General features: G+C 39.2%; 1 protein-coding gene across 3 annotated transcripts in view; it reads right to left on the minus strand.

Annotated features, from left to right (window-relative positions):
* The window catches only part of pappab (pregnancy-associated plasma protein A, pappalysin 1b), a 109257-nt gene that overhangs the window by 14515 nt on the left and 75349 nt on the right, over positions 1-19393 (minus strand). Inside the window, exons 15-21 of one of the 3 annotated variants that reach the window (XM_082169727.1) lie at positions 15942-16125; positions 15518-15725; positions 12312-12504; positions 11769-11916; positions 10787-10902; positions 6079-6150; positions 4569-4667 (exon numbers count right to left, since the gene is read on the minus strand). In XM_082169727.1, the coding sequence (XP_082025853.1) occupies positions 4569-4667; positions 6079-6150; positions 10787-10902; positions 11769-11916; positions 12312-12504; positions 15518-15725; positions 15942-16125 (1020 nt within the window). Of the gene's footprint in view, positions 1-4568; positions 4668-6078; positions 6151-10786; positions 10903-11768; positions 11917-12284; positions 12505-15517; positions 15726-15941; positions 16126-19393 lie in introns of those variants that run through there. The other 2 variants (XM_082169726.1, XM_082169728.1) reach the window with 2 other exon arrangements.

Here is a 19393-nt window from a genome sequence, read left to right on the forward strand (position 1 = left end):
CTGAGGTCGCTTCTTCCACTTTAAATTCCGGCCTGCTCAATTGTGCCGCCCATGTGGCCTCAGGACAGCCTGTTGCCGAAGAGAGTGGAGACTCCCCAGGCATTCCAGCTGTCAGGGATATCTTCGGGGCCGCACAGTTACATCTGTTGCCGCTCTGATCTTGTCACCTTGCCAGTTGTTTACTCCCTTAAACACGGAGACACCGGCTTACAGCTGACGCCGGGGCCTACGCAAAATGCGTGAATTCCCCAGTGAGCCCTCTTGCACATCACTGTGTTAAGTCAGGTAAGGAGGAGCAGGTTCTTTTAGTTGCCCCGTAATGGCCCAACTAGGACCTCGTTCCCTAGACAGCCTTCCTGACTCATTCCTTTGAGACTTCAAGGATGGCGCACCATTGGCACCCGCACCCGCACCGAACCTGAGAAATCCAGGTTCCGTTGCAGTGGTTCAGCTATCTACCTCTGAAAGAACGTAGATACTATTACTTCTGCGAGAGCTCCCTCTAAAAAATGAGGCTTGCTTACGATCTGAAGTAGAACCTGTTCGTTGTTGGTGTTCTTCTCACAAGAGGACACCCGAGAGTGTTCAATCACTTCTGTGCTTCCTGCAGAGGGTGGGTGGAAGTGTGGCTGTTCCGCTCCACCCTCAAAATGATGTTGCCCTTAAAGCACATCAGGATGCGGTTGAGACATAGGAAGTACGACCTGATCGTCAGGTTCCTGAGCGGAGCAAGATGAAATCTTCCTTGCGCCCCCTCTATACCTTCTTGGGAGCCATCTCCAGTGCTACTACACTCTGAGACCTCCCCTGAGCACTACAGGTAGTTGAGTTAAAAATCAGTTTTTAAAGAAACAGTTCTCCTGCTTGCTTGCTCTATCAAGAAGGTAGGGGACCTGCACACATTTTCGGTCAACGAATCGTACCTGGGTTCGGGCCGGCTAACTCTCACTAATGTGAGACCCCGGCCTGGATATGTGCCCAAGGTTCCTGCCTCTTCCTTAAAACAGGACCAGGTGGTGAGCCTGCAAGCGCTGCCCCGGAGAAGGCAGACCCAGCCCTGACATTTCTCTGTTCCTCCCGCCTTGCGGTTATTCAGGACAGAATGCAAAGTCACAGGACCTTTCCAGCTCTCGTCTGTTTCACAAACCAGCAGAAGGGAAGGCGGTTTCCATGCAGAGGTTGGCCCACTAAAAGATTAGTGTTGCCATCATCTTGGTGAAATTCCCAAGGTGCACTGTGCCCACCTGGGTAGTGAGCTCCTCCAAAAAGAGAGTGTAGCTCCTTCCTGGGCATTGACATGAGTGCCTTGCTAAAAGATTCAGAGCTGTGGGCTGGGCGACACCAGCACATTCGCTAAGAAAATAGCCTATGTGTCGAGCCGGTTGCTTCCGTGGGCTCTCTTCACACGAAGCCAACTTCACCTTAGCCCAGTTTGTATTGTCGGCTTGCTGTGCCATTCCCCTCCTTTGGACTGGATAAGTGCACCTTTTTGCTCCAGTTGAGTTCCCTCTTCGAACCCTGTTGAGTTCCTCCTCACTCCGTCGGTGTTGGACGTGGCGGAGCGTCCGATGCTAGACCTACAGTATCACTTGTATGCTTGTGTAACTTGTGTTACAACATCCCATTTGTGTATTCTTCCATGGTTTTGACTTCCTGCGGCAAGCCTGTGTCTTCCCTTGGCAGAGCCTGCTCTGCCGTCACTGACCGGTTGCGCTGGAGCCACTTCAGTGACATACCATATGTTGTACTGCCCGCTAAGTTCGCTCAGTCCATATGTGTATTCTCCACAGAGAAAGAAACCCTTCAGGCAGGATTCCGCAGCGTATGCCTTCCAACGAAAGGTACGCTTTCCCAGTGGACCTCTGGAACAGCAGTGACTTCCTGTCCTAAGCCCTGTCCTATTCCAATTGGGAAGACCAGGAGGCTTGTCTAGGCACTGAAAGGTGGCAGCACTAGTGGCGTCTTACTAGGGATCCCTTCCCATAGGGATCCGAACGTGCCCGACTGAAAGGGAACGTCTCGGTTACGTATGTAACCCTCGTTTCCTGAAGGAGGGAACGGAGACGTAGTCCCCCAGCCACTATTGCTGTACCACCGCTGACCGGGGCCCGCTCGGCTCCTCAATGAAAAACAACTGGTGCGTGCATCCACTTCTGTATTTATACTCGCGCCGCGGGGCAGGGCGTGTGATGCGATTCACGCACACCAATGTCCATTGGGTCGTTTTTACAATACTCGAAGATGACAGGCTCCCTAGCGTGATCCCAATCAGTCGACACGTCGACTACGTCTCCGTTCCCTCTTTCAGGGAATGAGGGTTACATACCTCTGCCGTCACTGACCGGTTGCACTGACCTAAAGTGTTCGACTTTAGATTGTATCATATCTTCACAAAAATAGGTGGCCATCCCTTTATATTAAAATGTAATTACTTGCCTAATAGATTGCCTAAATTTCATCAGCAGGCTCTTCTTGCCTGGAAGTTACTGTATGTTACACAATCTTTCACCACATAAAACCTTTCTATGGAGAACAACTCTTAAATTCTTAAAAGTTTTGATAAATCTGGTAAAATGTTGTCTTAAGAAAATTGAATGTTTGTTCATAATATCCCCTTACACTTTAAAGAATATAATGCAGTGCTCAAAGCAGTTCCTTTTAGTCTAAGTAAATCTGTAAAATATCAATTTTAGTAAGAGTGAAACCAAAGAACCTGATTTTATCTTAGATGGAATAGGTCAATAAAAAAAAAAAAAAAGACTAATCAGTATATTCAACAAATTCTTCAGAATAAAAAATACACTGTTCCTAGAAGCAAATTTTACTGGGCATCTCTTATTGAGTTTATAGACTGGAAAGAAGCCTGTTTGTTACCTCATAAGTATTACATTCCCGATAAGATGAAAGAAGTTTATTTTAATATCTTAGATGAAATATATCCTGTGAATCCTGTGGCAAAATATATGGATGTTGACCATTCTTGCTCATTTTGTGGGAATAAGGATGAAACCCTGATCCATTAAATTTTTCTATGTGAAAAAATTTCATATAGGTAAGCACATTGATTCTTCCAGATCATTTCAATTAAAATATATAATCTGTTACTATAAAGTTACAACTAATACTCCAATGAATTATATTGTTTACATTGTTAATTTTTTATTTCGTTTGGATTTTTTTATATTTTGTTTGGATTTTTTTATTCATAAGCAAAAACTCTCGCAGTCTTCTTTTTCACATTTAAAAAAAAAAAGTTTTTTTTTACTTTACATGAAAATACAATAATAATAATAATAATAAAAGAAAAATATCCAATCAATTTTACTGAAAAAATCAAGCTAATAACAAATCTCCGAAAAGTGGAGTTAGTTAGTTGTCTGAGTTAGCGACAGTAGCCAAGAGAGGTGGAGCTTAGTGCAGGGTCATCTGGATGGATGTGATAGCCATCAGATAATGAAAGAATTTACATTATTATCCCCTAAAATTCTTTAAAATGACATGACAAAGACAAAAATTATGCATTTATTGGCTCTTTAAATACAATAATTACACCGGGTAGAAGCACTTACCCTGTGGAGGAGCAATTTAGTCAATTATTTGCTTTTGGCAGCTACCTTTCAGAATTCATACAAGAATATTGAAAACGTTTCTTTTGTTCTCAACTTACAAAGAAGCTGAAACTCCTTTTTTACAGCCCCTTATTAACACAATTCAGGATTGACAAATGTATTGGTCAGCAGCTCAGTCTACAAGTTGAAGATGAGCCGTTTGTTTTATTATTTGCTTGGGTAATCCTCTGGCGTGACAAAGCAAACGGCCCCCTGAATTTATATGTTTCTATATGATTTACAGCTGTATTTAAATGTCAAGAGTCCAGTTCCAACTGCCGTTTCTAGACCTTTCACAACAAGTTGTGTATTCTGCCGGGAAATGCGTCATCACGCTTGCCAAATTTTTTTTTTTTTTTTTTTGGCACTGTGCGTGGGTACAGCGATCCAGAGTTCGCTGTTGTAACTTTGGAGAAGTTACTTCATTCTTTGTCTGTCAAAAGAGAAGTTCACTTTCTCTGGCAGCCAGGAAAACTTGCTCAAGGAAAAAGCAAGGGAGGATCAAGTGAAAGAGGATGACAAGTTCATTGGAAAAAGAACAGTACACAAGCATGCAGAAAAAGTCTTTCTAGGGCTATTTACCACCCTTGAGATTAAACTTACGAATCTTTGTCTTTGTTGGAAAGTGAGGTGAACGTCCATATGGAAATGCTATATGCAACCGTTTGTTGCCATGGCTTTGGAAAAACACCCAAACATATATGTGCGTGCTTCACGTGTCTACAATGCATTGTGGATAGGGTTCACAGAGTTTCCCTCACTTGTGTGGGTGTCCTTAAAATTTTCCCTCCAAGGAGATAATTATTACAACGCAAGCCATATTTGCCCTGTCTGAATATGTAACAATGCAGATTACACACTTTACAACTTTTTTACTTATGTACTAGTTCTTAAAGCACAACCAAGTTATTTAACTAATGAAATGTCTAATGTCTTAGAATAATAATAAAAAAAACATACCTTTTTGGTTTTAACAGTAGAATGACAGCAGTCTCCACCATCGTAGTTGCAAAACGCTCGGTTGTTGATGGCATCGCAGTAATTATCACCAATGAACGGCTGGTGGAAAACAGATAAAAACTGCTTAATAACATGAATTAACTAAATATATAAACACCAATAACATCAGTGATGAACATAATGTTATATAAATAATCTCTTCATTTGGTATGCCACAAATAATTATCTGTTCCACCTCCCCATCAATAAAATTAAAGAAAGAAAGAAAGAAAGAAAGAAAGAAAGAAAGAAAGAAAGAAAGAAAGAAAAAGAAAGAAAGAAAAAGACAGTCATTCACACTTGCATACATCCACAACTGTGTAAAAATAGACACACAGACTTGAGTCTGTTGCAATTATGTTGCCCTGGAAAAATTGAGTTAGTATTCCCGGGCTTGTGGATGGTGGAGGCCGCTTTTAATGGGGAAACTGAAGCCCTATTAAACTTATATGTGTCTCCCTTGGGAGTTACTACACATTTCCATCTTGACAGGCACAAAAGGTTGCCCAACACACCTGTGACCTTTTCCAGTTTGGAATCATCTCTCTGGCCCAACCCAAAAGCTTTCAGGGGGCTGCTAATTAACACCCATTGAAACTGGGTCAGGATGAGTTGGGTTCAAAAGTCTGCAGCTCTGACCCGAATAAAAAATGGACTGGTCATATCACTGCGACATTAGAGCAAGACTTGTTATAAATGAGAGTGAGGTGCAGATTAATCGCACATCTTCATACTGAGCTGGAGAACACTTTCAGAGTAGCAGTGCAGTCTTTGGCAAGTAAATTTGTTTAATATGTAGAAATTTCGGTTCACTCTTTTCAATGGCAAATTATTTTTCAATAGCTCTTTCAGCAAGAAGACAAAGTAGCTGTTTTCTTTTTTTTATTCTCACTCAGTGATTTGAGGAAGTTGGGAACATGATACCCTCTAAATGAGGTTTCCAGGTTCTTCTAAAATGCAAAAAGAAAACAAATTGCCCTCAAAAACAAAGGTGGTAACAAATCCCTCTTGTCTGTTTTTGTTGGCCCTGTTAAACCTGACTCAGATTAGACTAGACTGGCCCAAAGAGAAAAGGAGAGGAAGACACTATAAGCACAGCATGTTTATTTATGTATTAGACTTCAAAGAGCGTGAGAAGATGGCAGAAACAACTGTTCAAGGCCAGGCTCCAGAGAACAGACCTCCGTGACTGTATAGAGCTTAAAGCTGTGGCTGGGAGATTACCTTGAAATAACTAACATGGGCATAATGTTGTTGTCATGCAAACTTACAACAGAGTTCAGCTATGGCGAAAAGACAATGAATTGAATAATTCAAATAAATCAATTAAAAACAAATACATATAATAACAAATAGAAACATACAAATTAAACGATAAAAATAATAAAAATATTGAAAATAAAGTAATATAAACTAATATCTTAATAAAAAATAAATAAAACTATGTAGAAAAAAGTGAGGTAGGTCTTACCTCGCATCCCTTTATGCAATGGAGAGCCTCTGGGTTAGGGTACCACTTGAGTCCCATGGTGCATACAATATTCTGTAGAAGAGAAAATTACGGAATAACAAGTTCAACCGTTTCAGATCCATTAGTTACATTAGAGTGAATTAACTAAACAAAAAGCACCCAATGTGGAGATAATATTTTACAACAAGATGGCAAGAGCTAGATGGCAGCCTAAAGAACAACTAATAAACTAGACTAATTATCAGTGCGTGATTTTCTTTGTCCTTTGTTCTTTGATTAACAGTAATAAACCAGATGGCAGCAGACTTATTAGGCTGCTGTCACTTTAAGACCTAATGCACGGATCCAATATGCTGTTACACAGTTTTCTTTCTCAACTGTTTACATTCACTTAAGACATAACCGACTATTTGTTCACTATATGAGAGGTGGCTTTTTGTGTGCGCGCGGGATGTGCCCAGCACAGAAAACAGTGTTCGAGTGCCGAATGGAGTTCTCTTTGCGTCTTCTTGCACTTTAATGGTTTAAAACCACATTAAAATGCACACACAGGCATTGATAAGCAGAATATTTTATTTTATTTTATAACAAGTATACGATTCCTTACCTTAAGTATCCGATTCCTGAATTAGTTAGTTACATGTCAGACCTCCATGTCTCCAAATCTCTACATTTTAATGTACATCTATTGGATTTTATCTAATGTACAAGTTTTTGGAAAGAAAAGTAACAGCACAGCTTCCTTTAAAAAGCCTCATGATTTGAGGTATCACGGATGTCTATAGCATGTTCAGGATGAGTTACGCGCAAAGGTTCAGTACACTGGGTCAGGGGTTTGTTCAAATCCTTAGCAAGAATAAATAATAAGCCTTCAGGCTGGCAAGGACTTCAGTTTGAATGTGGAGAACCTTTGCTCTGTTTGTTGACAGATTTCTTTGCCTAACACACAGAACACAAACAAATAAAATCCTCTATGAGCCCAGTGTTCCGGTGGTGATGCTTAAATCAGCTCGGAATCAATGAAAGAGCTCGGCTTGAAGGATTACAGTCTTAAGAGTTTGGCTAAGTAGGGGACTCATTAAACTCCATGAGTGCTACCCAGCTCCCACTCCTGCTGAGGGGAGCGAAAGGGAGGCGGCGGACCCCGGCAGCTCAGCCTCCTGGGTCAGCACAGGTAGAGAGGATGTTTGGAGAGGTGAAATGACGTGGTCTGGGGGAACTCCAGATGCAATGAGGAATGGAAAGGGTGAGCGTAAACAGAACATTTCCAAGAAAGCAAGCGTTTGCCCTGCTGGCCAACTGTGGCCATCCACACACACATACACACGCTTAGTATTCAGTGTCACACCAAAGACCCAAGCAGCTTGTTTACTCAAGGCTTAATTTAAACCGTCTGCTCCTGAACTTGCGCTTGTTTTTATAGTTTCTCCACAGGCCCAAGCTACATGAGTGCTACCTGCCTTTTATTAAATAGACTTTGTATCAGAGACTGCTTTACATTTTTTCAGGCCTTTCATATTTTCTGTTCTATATGGTCAATGCAATATTTCCTGATGGCTCTCAAGCTTGCACCCCAATATACAGTACATCAAGTGAAATCTAAGAGCAAATTTGGTGTGACCTCATTTCAAACAAAATCTGGCCAAATCTTAGTTCGTTTGGAGTTGAAACCGCTTGCCAAAGCGACATTTCCAGAAAAGTTTGCTTCGGCTGGTAAACACCTTTGAAGCACCATTGGTCTGTGGCAATTACGCTATAGGTAGGTGTGTTCTGAGGCTCCACCTTCTTTGACGTGGAAAACTTCTCCGGTTAATTTCTTCTGTTCAGTCCGTCAAGGTCAGACGCAAATAAAAACATTTACACACTGGAATGCTGACATGTTTAATTCTGTAAAGCTGCTTGCATTAAAGCAACCTATGGTATAAAGTGCTAAATAAATAAACGTGACAACTTGACTGGAGGGGAAAATTGCAGAGCTCCATGATCAGGTACTTTCTTGACTGTTGTTTTCCCAACACTGTAATTTCTGTTGTGTGATTATTTTTCTTATTAAGAGGAAAGCAGCACATATGAACATATTCATTTCTAAATGCATATTATATTATATTATATTATATTAAAAGCATATTTATTCATACAGCTGCTGAGGTTATTCAAAATTATTTTGACGCCTAAGTGAAGAATGAAAAAGAACTTTGCCATGAGTATATCGGTGCCGTTAGGAGGATGACATTTTATTTGATTCCAAGTCTCATTTTTTAATTTTTTTATTGATGGAAATAAACTGCTCAGGTTCGATCTCCATCAAATTTTATGAATAAACTCAAAAGACCTTGTCGGGTCAATCCCCCTGCAAGGCTGATTTATCCTCAAGAAAACCTATAATGTGGAGGATTAGGCCTGGAGGAAGCTATAGCAGCGCTCTCGGATGTGAGCGGTAAATTTGTTTGTGCTTCCTAAAGCTCCACTACAGCTTAAACAATCAAGTAAAGAACCACATGGCACAGACCACATCGAAAAAGAATGAAAAGCATGACCACAGCAAAGAACGTCCACTATAGTACAAAGGAGGAAATGCAAATATGGAATGAATAATCCAGACAACCTCATAACCACTGCCGGGCATGACGTCACCCAAAAATGTCATTCAGTAGTCCATATATAAACGAATGACATAGTAAACGCGGAAATGGATATTCCTTGAGACCTGTCTGGCCTCTGTGACCCTAGCCGCAGCTATTGATATACTGTCGTATGAAATCACTAGTTTCCACAAAGATATAGCAAAATAAGCCACACTTTTGACTCTTTCCATGAGTTTCAACGAGTCGCAAGCTGCTTTGTGGTCGCCGTCTGTCAGTAGGACACAAAGCAAAGACCTTACTGTTGAGATAAAATCACTTCTTTCTCATCGTACAGACTCGGAGGACTGTGAGAGCAAGTGTTGGTGAAAGAAAAGACCCATTCAAATGTTACACAACCCACGGCCATCTGGAATATGACAATGGTTTTAACAGTCACCATGTCGTAAAGGTTAAGCATTTTTTGGTCACCACTGACCACAGTTTAAGGTGTGGAGAATAATATTTGGTTTGCCTGTTCATCATACTCATTGTTTACTCCAGGTCTAGTCTGCAATGCTCTCAGGAAATCAGTAAAGGAAATATGCGTTATTACCGTCTAAAGCTTTTGTTTGTCTCTACTACATATTTTGTGACAAAAGCTTCCTGAGGGGAAGTGCCCGAGTATTAGCGATGTCCAAACACATAAATGCAGTCACATGGTCATGCTGTTATTGTACAGACGGATATTTGTTTGTGAGTCTGACAATTATTTGCTTTGGAGCAGAATCTCCATCTTTCATTTCTTCCTCCTTCCTCCAGTCATGCTGTATTCAAGAAATCAGGTTATGCGGGTCAGGTAACAGAAATCAGGAACAGAACAGAAACTTTTATATTATTATATTCTAATTGTTTGACTTCCTAAAACACCAGTGTGAATGTAATGTAGACTGAGATACTATATCACAACTAAAAAGAGGGTTGAGTCCCTTTAAGGTTCAGGTACAAGTCAATTCACCATAATAAATAATAAATCACTATTATAGCATAAAGCACTGTTTATTTTACTTTACTATAATTTTATTTTATTTCATAAAATGTGGATCTGCATTGAAAAGGGCCCTTTTCTTTGCAGTGAGACATATTCTGTATAATGATTTGCTATTCTCTTATTGCAAATAATTAATATTATTGCAAATAATTAATCTTTTAGTTAGATTAATCTTCAGTTTTTATATATTATTTATATATTTAGAATCAAACAAACAATATAATTAATGTTCACTGTAATAAAAAATAGTTATTAAAGATTAAAAGATAAAAAATATTATTAGCCAAACACCCAGTAGGTGGCAATATGCACTAAGAATGTAATTCACCATTAAACCAAAGAAGAAGAAAGAAGAAATATTGTGATTTCTGGATATTTCTGGACTCTGTTGAGAATGTTTTGTGTGTTCACTGTGAACACTCTGAGTTGACTGAACTTACTCCCATCCATGTTTTTGGAACCGATAACCAATAAAGTAAGAAAGATTTGGGTTAATAAACTGAGAGCTCAGGGTTTATATTATAAGTTAGCCCTGCTTTCTGGAATACCCCCTTGGATTCTGAGGTACAGGGAAAAGGGCAATTGTCACCACTGTAAATGGGCATGTGTGTGTGGTCCAGTCTATTTCAGTTAGGTAAACATAATGATGAATTGGATTTTATAACAGCATGGAGCAATTTATCATCCCCATTTTTGTTGTTAATGATCAATCTGAGCATTAATCTCAAAGCTTTAAGTAACAACTGCCGACTACGCTGGTATGCTTACATATTGAGGTGTTTATTTTGACTACTTTTAGTGTTAGTTACAACCCTGCTCTGACCTTTCACACAGCGGATTATTTCTGAGAAGTTACGTTATAATCGTGTGTTAAACAGCACTGCATGGTATTCTATAATGTTACTGAATTACAGACATGTTTGAAGCTTCAGCTTCTATTATGACCAGGTCTCAAACATTTACCAATCATATTCAGTGTAACATTAATCAAAAATATGGCAAAGTTTGAAATCTGAGATAAAACTAAGAAGGAAAAACATTTATAAGAGTTAAGTAAAGTGAGCCCACCCAAATCTTACAACGCCAGTGCTCTCACCTTAACTTTGGGTGGGTTCCACCAGTGGTCTTTCATCACAGCTGCAACGCTCATGTTACTGGGCAAGAGGACCACACGGTTAATTTCAGCGCTGCAGGTCACCTCACACTCCTTTCCTGTTGGGCATCACAAAGATGTGCTATTTATCAAAACAAACCTTCAAATTCTGCAAATGTCTATCCCATTTTATTCAGGTACACCACCCTTTTAAGTTTGGGGTCTTGAAAAATACAGTATATTATAAATACTACAATTTAAAACAACTGTCAATTTAATATATTTTAAAATATAGTTTATTTCTGTGATGGCAACGCTGAATTTTCAGCAGCCATTACTCATGTCTTCAGTGTCACATGATCCTTCAGAAATCGTTCTAATAGGCTGAATTGTTGTTCAAGAAACATTTCTTATTGTTATTGATGCTGAAAACAGTTGTGCTGCTTAATATTTTTGGGGAAACCGTGAAACATTTTACATACAGAGATGCACAGAAAACATTATAAATGTCTTTACTGTTACTTTTGATAATTTTAATGCGCCCTTGCTGAATAAAAGTATTAATTTCACAAAAAAAAAAATATCTTACTGACCCCAAACTTTTGAACAGTGCTGTATAGCTAGCTACAAATATGTGGACATAACTTGCTCAGATTCTCTACAAACCCAAGACAGTAGCTGACCTGAATGATGAAATTGACTATATGAGAATGCAGTTTATGTTAATGGTTACATAATTATGCCCCAAAAAGGCTATTTTACACTAAATACATATTTAGTCAAAGCTAAGTTATTACAAAATCAGCTCTCCTAGACTATGTGACTGACGGGTTAAAGTAAATCATTTTCTGATTCAGAGACAAGAGAATGTGAAAATACATATGAAATCAATCAGTGGCCATTGTGGCAATTTTGAGAATGCAGTGCATACGTGTGTGCAATGTTTGTTTTGGGCCTAAGAAGTGAAAAGCAGAAAGGCAGAGACCTATGGCGTGTCCATCCTTGCAGCTGAGAACGATATTTGGGCTGAGATTCTGCGGGAGGGAACACTGGCCTGTCAGGTTGGGGCAGAGACGGAAGGAGCCGGTCCAATTCCCGTCTTTTCTGCATCGGATTACATTGGTGGAAAGACCCTGTAGCAGACCAACATTTCTATTAATCATCGTAAAGGAAGCTCACTAACCATCACAACAAACATATGTGGATTCATGAAAGGGTGAAGGCCAAGGATAGGCATGACCTCACGGTTTTGTTTGTCCAAGTATTAGAAGCTGTGAAACTGACGAATGAAACAAAGCTAATGTAAGATCTGTCAGTCTACCAGTCATGCTGCTGATGAACAGCCAGAGGGACGACACAGAAATATTGCAATGCTTAAAAGTGATTGATAGGGTGCGCATGATGAATGGAAAGTGCCGCAGACAGTAATGGGAGGTGATGGACTGAGACGTCGACGGAAGAGAACAGAAAACGAGGAGAAGAGAGAGAGAGCACGACAGACCTGCTTGCAGCGGCTGTGCTGTCTCACCGTGTGGTTAGCCCTGTTGCAGTCGATCCAGCAGTCGCTGTTGAACTGAAAGCCGTTTGTGCACTTGTAGGTACCGTGGAAAATGGGAGGAGGTGGCTCACATGTGACTGCCACACACTCACCCGACTGCCAGGTTCCATCCTCCGTACACTGCCGCTTAAACGCACGTCTGTGGTAAGTCACAGGCACTGACCTGCGACACATTCATTATCACAAAGATGCATAGATTCAGCAGAATTATGCGCCATATATTTTGAAAGTGTTTTAGCTGGAATACACTACAAGACTTTTGCCCAGATTTTTGCCACCATTAGCAGTCTGGAGGAGTCAGCGCTAGTTGCGGAAAGTCATAGCCAGTCTGTAGATGATGGGCACATTCAGTTTCTGCAAGAGTTTGTTGTGTTCGGAACACTTGAAAGTCTGGTAGTGTGTGACAGTGTTATATTAGGATCACTGAGATACTATTAGAGTTTTTTATTATTATTTTGAATTTGTTTTTATTTTTATATCTTCTGTTTTCATGTTAATTTTAGTAGTATGTTTTTGAGATTTTTAATAGTTCATGTTTCTTTTAAATAAAACGCAGACGTCCGCGCACATGCGCATTACGTGTTCAGTCCAAAGGTATGCACGTTTGAATATATAAGTGCACAGACGTGTAGTTCTTCTTTACAAATATACTATATTACAAATAAACTACTTGTCTGGCCTTAAAAATGTATAATACAGTTTTTTTTTTTTTTTTTACTATTCACTAAGTCAGCAAGTGTATGATGCCTACCCCCGGTTTCACGGACAAGAATTAAGCCTAGTTCCAGATTAAATACATTTTTGAGCTGTTTTGAAAGCAACTTGGACTGCCATATCTTAAAAATATGTCAGTGTCATTGTTTTTTCCCCCTAAGGCATGTTTATAAAAGCTACTGTGATGTCCTAATTGAACTAAGGTCCAATCTTAACTTAAAGCTACACTGTGTCATTTTTTTTGTTGATTCTTAGCAAAAAACACTTAGTTCTTTCAAAAATATATGTGCTCATTAATGTATATTTACTTCTTTCAAGTAATAAAGTATTCTCGTAAGTTTATAATCTGCCATTGAAAGTACATACGGGTGAGGGGTTCTAATGCCGGTCGCCATGTTGCCCTTCCATCTTGAAACTACATTAGCCAAAGAGGGACATACCTGTAAATTCAAGCTTCGCCTTTCGCGGTTTACACTCAGTGACACAGAGACGAATGCGAGGGGGAGATTACTCGCGACTGCCGGCAGATTTGAAAGATTGCTGATGGAGGATCACGCCTATTTTTGCTACATGTAGCAGAGTCGCCAAGGAAGCGAAAGAGAGAATTAAAATGTCAACGTGACAGGCAAATCAGCAAGACCAAAGTCAAAACTGGAGTAACTTTTCCCAGATGGAAAGAGCTCATGAGGAGCAAAGATTTTAAAACGGATGCCGAAGTTGCCTGCTTTCTTCTCGACAGGTAATTCAGCCTATTTGTGTAAATTCGAAGTTTTATAGTTGCTTGTCTAACCATAGCATGGTTCTGCATAACGTCAGAACGACCTCTAGTATAACTTGCGCTACTTTTCCTCACGTCAATGGTGAAAAAGTATTGTTTACCTTGTAACATAAATCTGTGCTGCGACGGATCACAGGTGATAGTTTTAAAGGCGCAATTGGACGAAGTCGAACTGGAAGCCATGTTAATCTTGGAATAATACGGAGGAGTTAAAACGTCCTCGAAATTGAAAGGAACAGAAACTAATATTCACTGGGTAGTCATATACAATTTCACCGCTAGATGGGGGAAAATATCACACAGTGTAGCTTTAATCTTAGCCCTGTCTGTGAAACCAGGCCCTAGTGTTTTAAAATCTGTTCAGGTTTTAAAAGTCATAGTGCAGGGTTCCTCAAATCTTGCCCTGGAAGGCCAATGCACTGCAGAGTTTAGCTCCAACCCTGATCAAACTCACCTAGGTAAGCTAATCAAGTTCTTCAGGGTCACTAGAAAATTGCAGGTAGGTGAGTTTGATCAGGGTTTGAGCTAAACTCTGCAGGGCAGTGGCCCTCCAAGACCGGATTTGAGGAACCCTGTTGTAGTGTATTCCAGCCATAAAACAGCTTTTATTAATTGACTGTTCTCAGAATGAAAGGTTCATGGACCACCCACAGGCTGTTCGTTGACCATCTGATGAATACTGCACATAAAACTGGCAAGCATTTAGACAAGAAAAATTACACACATGACAAGCTCAAATCTGATTGGCTGCTTTTCCACTAGTGGAAGTAACGGTCCACAGGATTTGATCAGTCTGTCCAGGAATATAGTTGTTTTGTTTGACCAAGTAAATATCCATCCATCCATCCATCCATCCATCCATCCATCCATCCATCCATCCATCCATCCATCCATCCAATCTTATATATTGTCGCAGGCCATAAATATCCAAAGTAAAATATGATGACTGTATGTTGCACTCTTTTCTGAATTAAATATTTGGTATTTATTACTTTTGAACGGACAGAAATTCTCATCATAAGGTCAAGTAAAATGGCATGTAAAAACCAAACTAACTATGGTTGGTTTCTTTACACATTGATAACACACTCGCTTCCTGTTTAAATGGGTTGTTTTTGTCCAGAATAATCTGAATTTGACATTTAAAGTGGACCAGATTTATGACTATAGTCTAATATTTGGCTAAACGTGGCTATGTGAGTAACTGACAAACAGGGTAAATGGCTAAAAATGTATCCAAGCTTTCAAACAATTGATACAGCCCTGAGTATTCAATTGCCACAACATGATTAACTAAATCTGCAATGCAATGAAGTTAATGGTAAAACTTAACGGTAAGGTTATATTTGTTAACATTAGTTAACTACATTACTTAACATGAACTAACAATGAAAATAACTTCTAATTTAATCTTAGTTAATGTTAATTTTAACATGATACATAATTAAAATGAAAAGTTGTATCTGTTAATATTACTTAATGGACTTGAACTAACATGAACTAACAATGAATAGTTAACTAATGTTAACAACGATTACTAAATACAGTAACAAATGTATTGCTCATTGTAAATGTGAGTTTATGCATTAAATTATGTAATGAAATGGAACCTTATTGGAAATGTTAGTAAGTTATTTAATGTAAGTCATAATTATGCATCCAAGTTGGTTTAGTGGTCTCTCACCTTTTAGGCTTGTCTATGTGGGGCACATGGTAGCCAGGCTTGCACTTGTACTTGCAGAAAGACCCAACTTTGAGGCCTGTTGCATTGCAGCGTTTGGTCTGCAGGACAGCATTGGGTACAGGAGGAGGGACTGGACAGCGCAGCTCACACAGAGCTTCGGGGAAAGACCACATGCCATCCTCCATACACGTCAGCACGTTATTACTGCCTGCGGAGATGAAAGGACAAAGGTACAGGACAAGTTGACTTGTGAAGATCCAAAGTGAACCTTCTTCAATTTGATGTCATATACAGCACTGTTATTTTCAATGTGTATTGTTTTTTTTTGTGGGGGGTTGGTGTCAAAACCACATTTGGCATTTTACACAGCTGACCTCTCAATCCCAAGGGCTTTTTGATTTAGGACCTTTCATGGTCTACCTACCCACAAGCTGAGCTGGCTCCCGGCACTGAAAAGTGCACTTCTTGCCGTAGGTGGTACCCTCAGAGAACTCAAAGACAGCCGGGTGCACATGATACTTGTCAGGCCGCCCGCAGTCCACAGGTTCACAGGTCACCTGCTTGTTCCATTTCCCATCCGCACAGGTGAGGGTCACCGTGGATTCAGACTGTTTAGAAGAAAAGCCATTAAGGCAAGAGTTTAGACATGGGAAAAGAACATTTTGTTTTCTCTGTTAATTCACAGCAACCGCAACAATCCGTCAGACCAGACCATATTAAATAATACACATCTGTTTCAATAACAATTTACAAACTATACAGAGACAAAATAATACAGCTAAATTAAATATATTTATGTATCTCTTGGTAATAGAAAGCAGTGGGAAGTTAACAGTCTGAGTTGGTGATAATAAATAGCTCAGGTATAGCATATAAAGCTGTCAGAACTGAAGGCAGGGTGAGTCAGAGGTCATTTCTGCTGTTTTACTAAGTCATGTCAGACCTGTGTGATGTCTGCAAATACATCTGTGCTAGTAGCAGAGCCATGAACCACACACATCCCAGACCACCATAAGAACAAAACAATTAAACAATTAAAGGGCCGCGTTCTGTTTCAGAAAATTCTGTTGATCACTGCCATGACATAACGTGACTTTTTTAATGTTTCATTAGTAATTTCAAACTGATTTTCTGTTGAAAAAATACTGAGCGCGTCCAAGTGCGCCAAGGCCAGCGCCATGAAAATGAGACTGACGAATCAGATCCTCGTTTTCACATGAGAGTGAAGTTACAAATCGTCATGAATTCATGATTGATCATACACTTACGGTAAATTACAATAACCTTTGTGCTGAGCACTAACATTTATAACATTCCAGCTGGTGTTTTTTAGGTAATGTTAGTAGTAGTAGTAGTATTTCCCGTTCATCCACTAGCAATTTTATTTGATCTATTACAAACAGGATAGATTAATTTATTTCAGCATGGGAAATGAATCAGCCATTCTGCATAGAGAGTATGACTTTCCTCTAACCAAAATAGACACCACATATTTCAAAAGGTGCATGAGAACATGCAAAAAATTATGCAAAATTAGAAAGCGTGAGTCTTTCTTACTTAATTCTCCTTTTCTCTGTAGTGGCAATTCCACTGTATCTCCTCTTACTATTTCCAAATGCAGTCCAACAATGAAAACTAGTCTGCCTATAGTTTATTTGGACTATTTGGTTATTCTTCTCTCTTGAGTAACATGAGGGGACATTTACTGACCTATTATTGACTCAATACATAAATCACTGCTTTTATTAACACAAAACGGTGCCTGCAAACAACCAACGAATCAAACTTTACTGTGTACAAAGCAGAAATAACAGTCGTGAATTTGTCACCAGGAGTAAAACACTGTATTCTTCTATTAGCTCCTCAATGAATCTTCAAACGTGTGAACCACGGAGAAGGGTTTATGCTTTTATGGCACGACAGACTTTTCACAGCCAAAAATATTATTGGCATCTAACATGTGGGTTATAAGTTTGTTGTACTTTTTGTGTGTGGTATTAAGTATGTTTTAATGAAAAAAGTGATGCTTAACATAAACCATACCCAGCGGATTGGACACAGGCTGTAGGTGGGTATAGAGTCCAGACTGTTTCAGTGAAGCACAGAGTAAAACATGCACTTCTCTACCGAGTTTTCCTTTTGTTTATGACAAGTGATGAAAGCTGGTTGGTTTAAAAAAAATAAAAAAATAAAAAAGATGTCAGCTATGTTTATTGAAACAATTTCTGTGAAGCCAAACAGTTTTTGCTGGCAAGGCACATATTATTGTGGCAAATGCTCTTTAACTTGCATCCACAAAACAAAACATCAAGATGTATGAACAGCGTTTTTGTTGCTGCTTTATTGTGACCCAGGCCACTTTTCTTCTCTCGTCTCCTTTCTCTTTATTTGAAATTGCAGATTTAAATGGGCTGGAATGTGGTGAGCTTATCTAATGTTCTGTACCCTCTCAGGAAATGTACCAGCACCTAAAACTGAGCAAAGCAGCGGGAAGCATTTGAAATGCAATCCAGACACAGTTACAAAACACTTTTTGCCCCCTTCTTTCCCTCTTCCTTTTTTTTTTTTTTTTGCACTGAAGCTCTTATTGAAAACATCTCACCATGGAAGTGTGAGTCTTGAATATTTGAGGTGAATATCTGAAAAACAAAACAAAACAACAAGGTGGCAAAATATAAAAAACAAAGCTAAAGAAAGCACAACAATAAAACTAAGCAAATCAAAACAAAACAAAGAAAAACAAAGACTAAATTAAACTAAGCAAAGTTAAACTAAGCAAAAAAACAAACAAAAAAAACAACAACCAATAAAAGACAAAAACAAAACTAAATTAAAATAAATTAAGCGAAGCAAAAGCTAAAATTAAACTAAGCAAAATAAAGTAAAACAAAAACAAAACTCAAAAAATAAAGCAGAAGCAAAAAGTAAAAAACTAAGTAAAAAGAATAAAAACCAAAAATTAAGCAGAAGCAAAAGATAAAAGTAAAAAAGCTGGCAAAACAAAGCAAAATGAACCAAAGCAAAACAGTTAGTAAGTAAAAACTTAAACAATAAAAAGCAAACTAAATAAAATACAGAAAAACTAAAACAAAAACTACACTTGAGTACAAGACAAAAGACAAAAAAGGACAAAACTAAATGAAGTGAAGCAAAAGCTAACAAATGAAAATAAATGATAACAGAACAACTGTTTATAAAAAAAGGTCTCCATTTCACTTCTTCATGTGAAGGCAGCAGTGTAATAAAATACTTTTTTTTTTAACCTCATATCACTGGCTTAATAAAATCCCAAACAGATCAGCAGTCACAATCTACTCAACATCTCCCCCTAGGGTCAGAGAGGCTGCCGTCTATGTCATAATGCCATAGAGCGTGTTAGTGCACATACCTGCCTTCTTTATAAAACCTGTGAGTGGCTACAGAAGTACATAAAGCGTCATCTAATTTTCCCTGCCCAGACATCGCTGGCTCTCTCAAAGCCATTTCAAAGCTCAATAGCAGTTTAGACACAAGGTTTATTAGCCGACACTGACTGCATTACAGGAGCAGTAAAAGAGATGACCACAGTCGCAGGGACCGTGTGGGACGAAAAGGAAAACATAAGCTGTTGTGGTTGAACTGAAGAAACACACACATGCAGGGGGCTGTTTAAATGCCCACCTGTACGGCATATAATCCGTGTCACATGCACAAACGAAAACACACAAAAACCCGTTGCTCCTGCTTGAAGTTATATCACGACAGGCCGTTCTGGTTTACATAGGGGAAGGGGACTGCCGTCACATTGGGGGGTGGCAAGTTGCGGAGGGGGGTGTCTGCGTGCGGAGTTTCCTTCTTTTAAAACTTTACAGCTGCTGATTCCTCCTCCACTGAGTA

Source organism: Leuciscus leuciscus (assembly GCF_965113295.1).
Source record: "Leuciscus leuciscus genome assembly, chromosome: 5".
NCBI classification, from domain to species: Eukaryota; Metazoa; Chordata; class Actinopteri; order Cypriniformes; family Leuciscidae; genus Leuciscus; species Leuciscus leuciscus.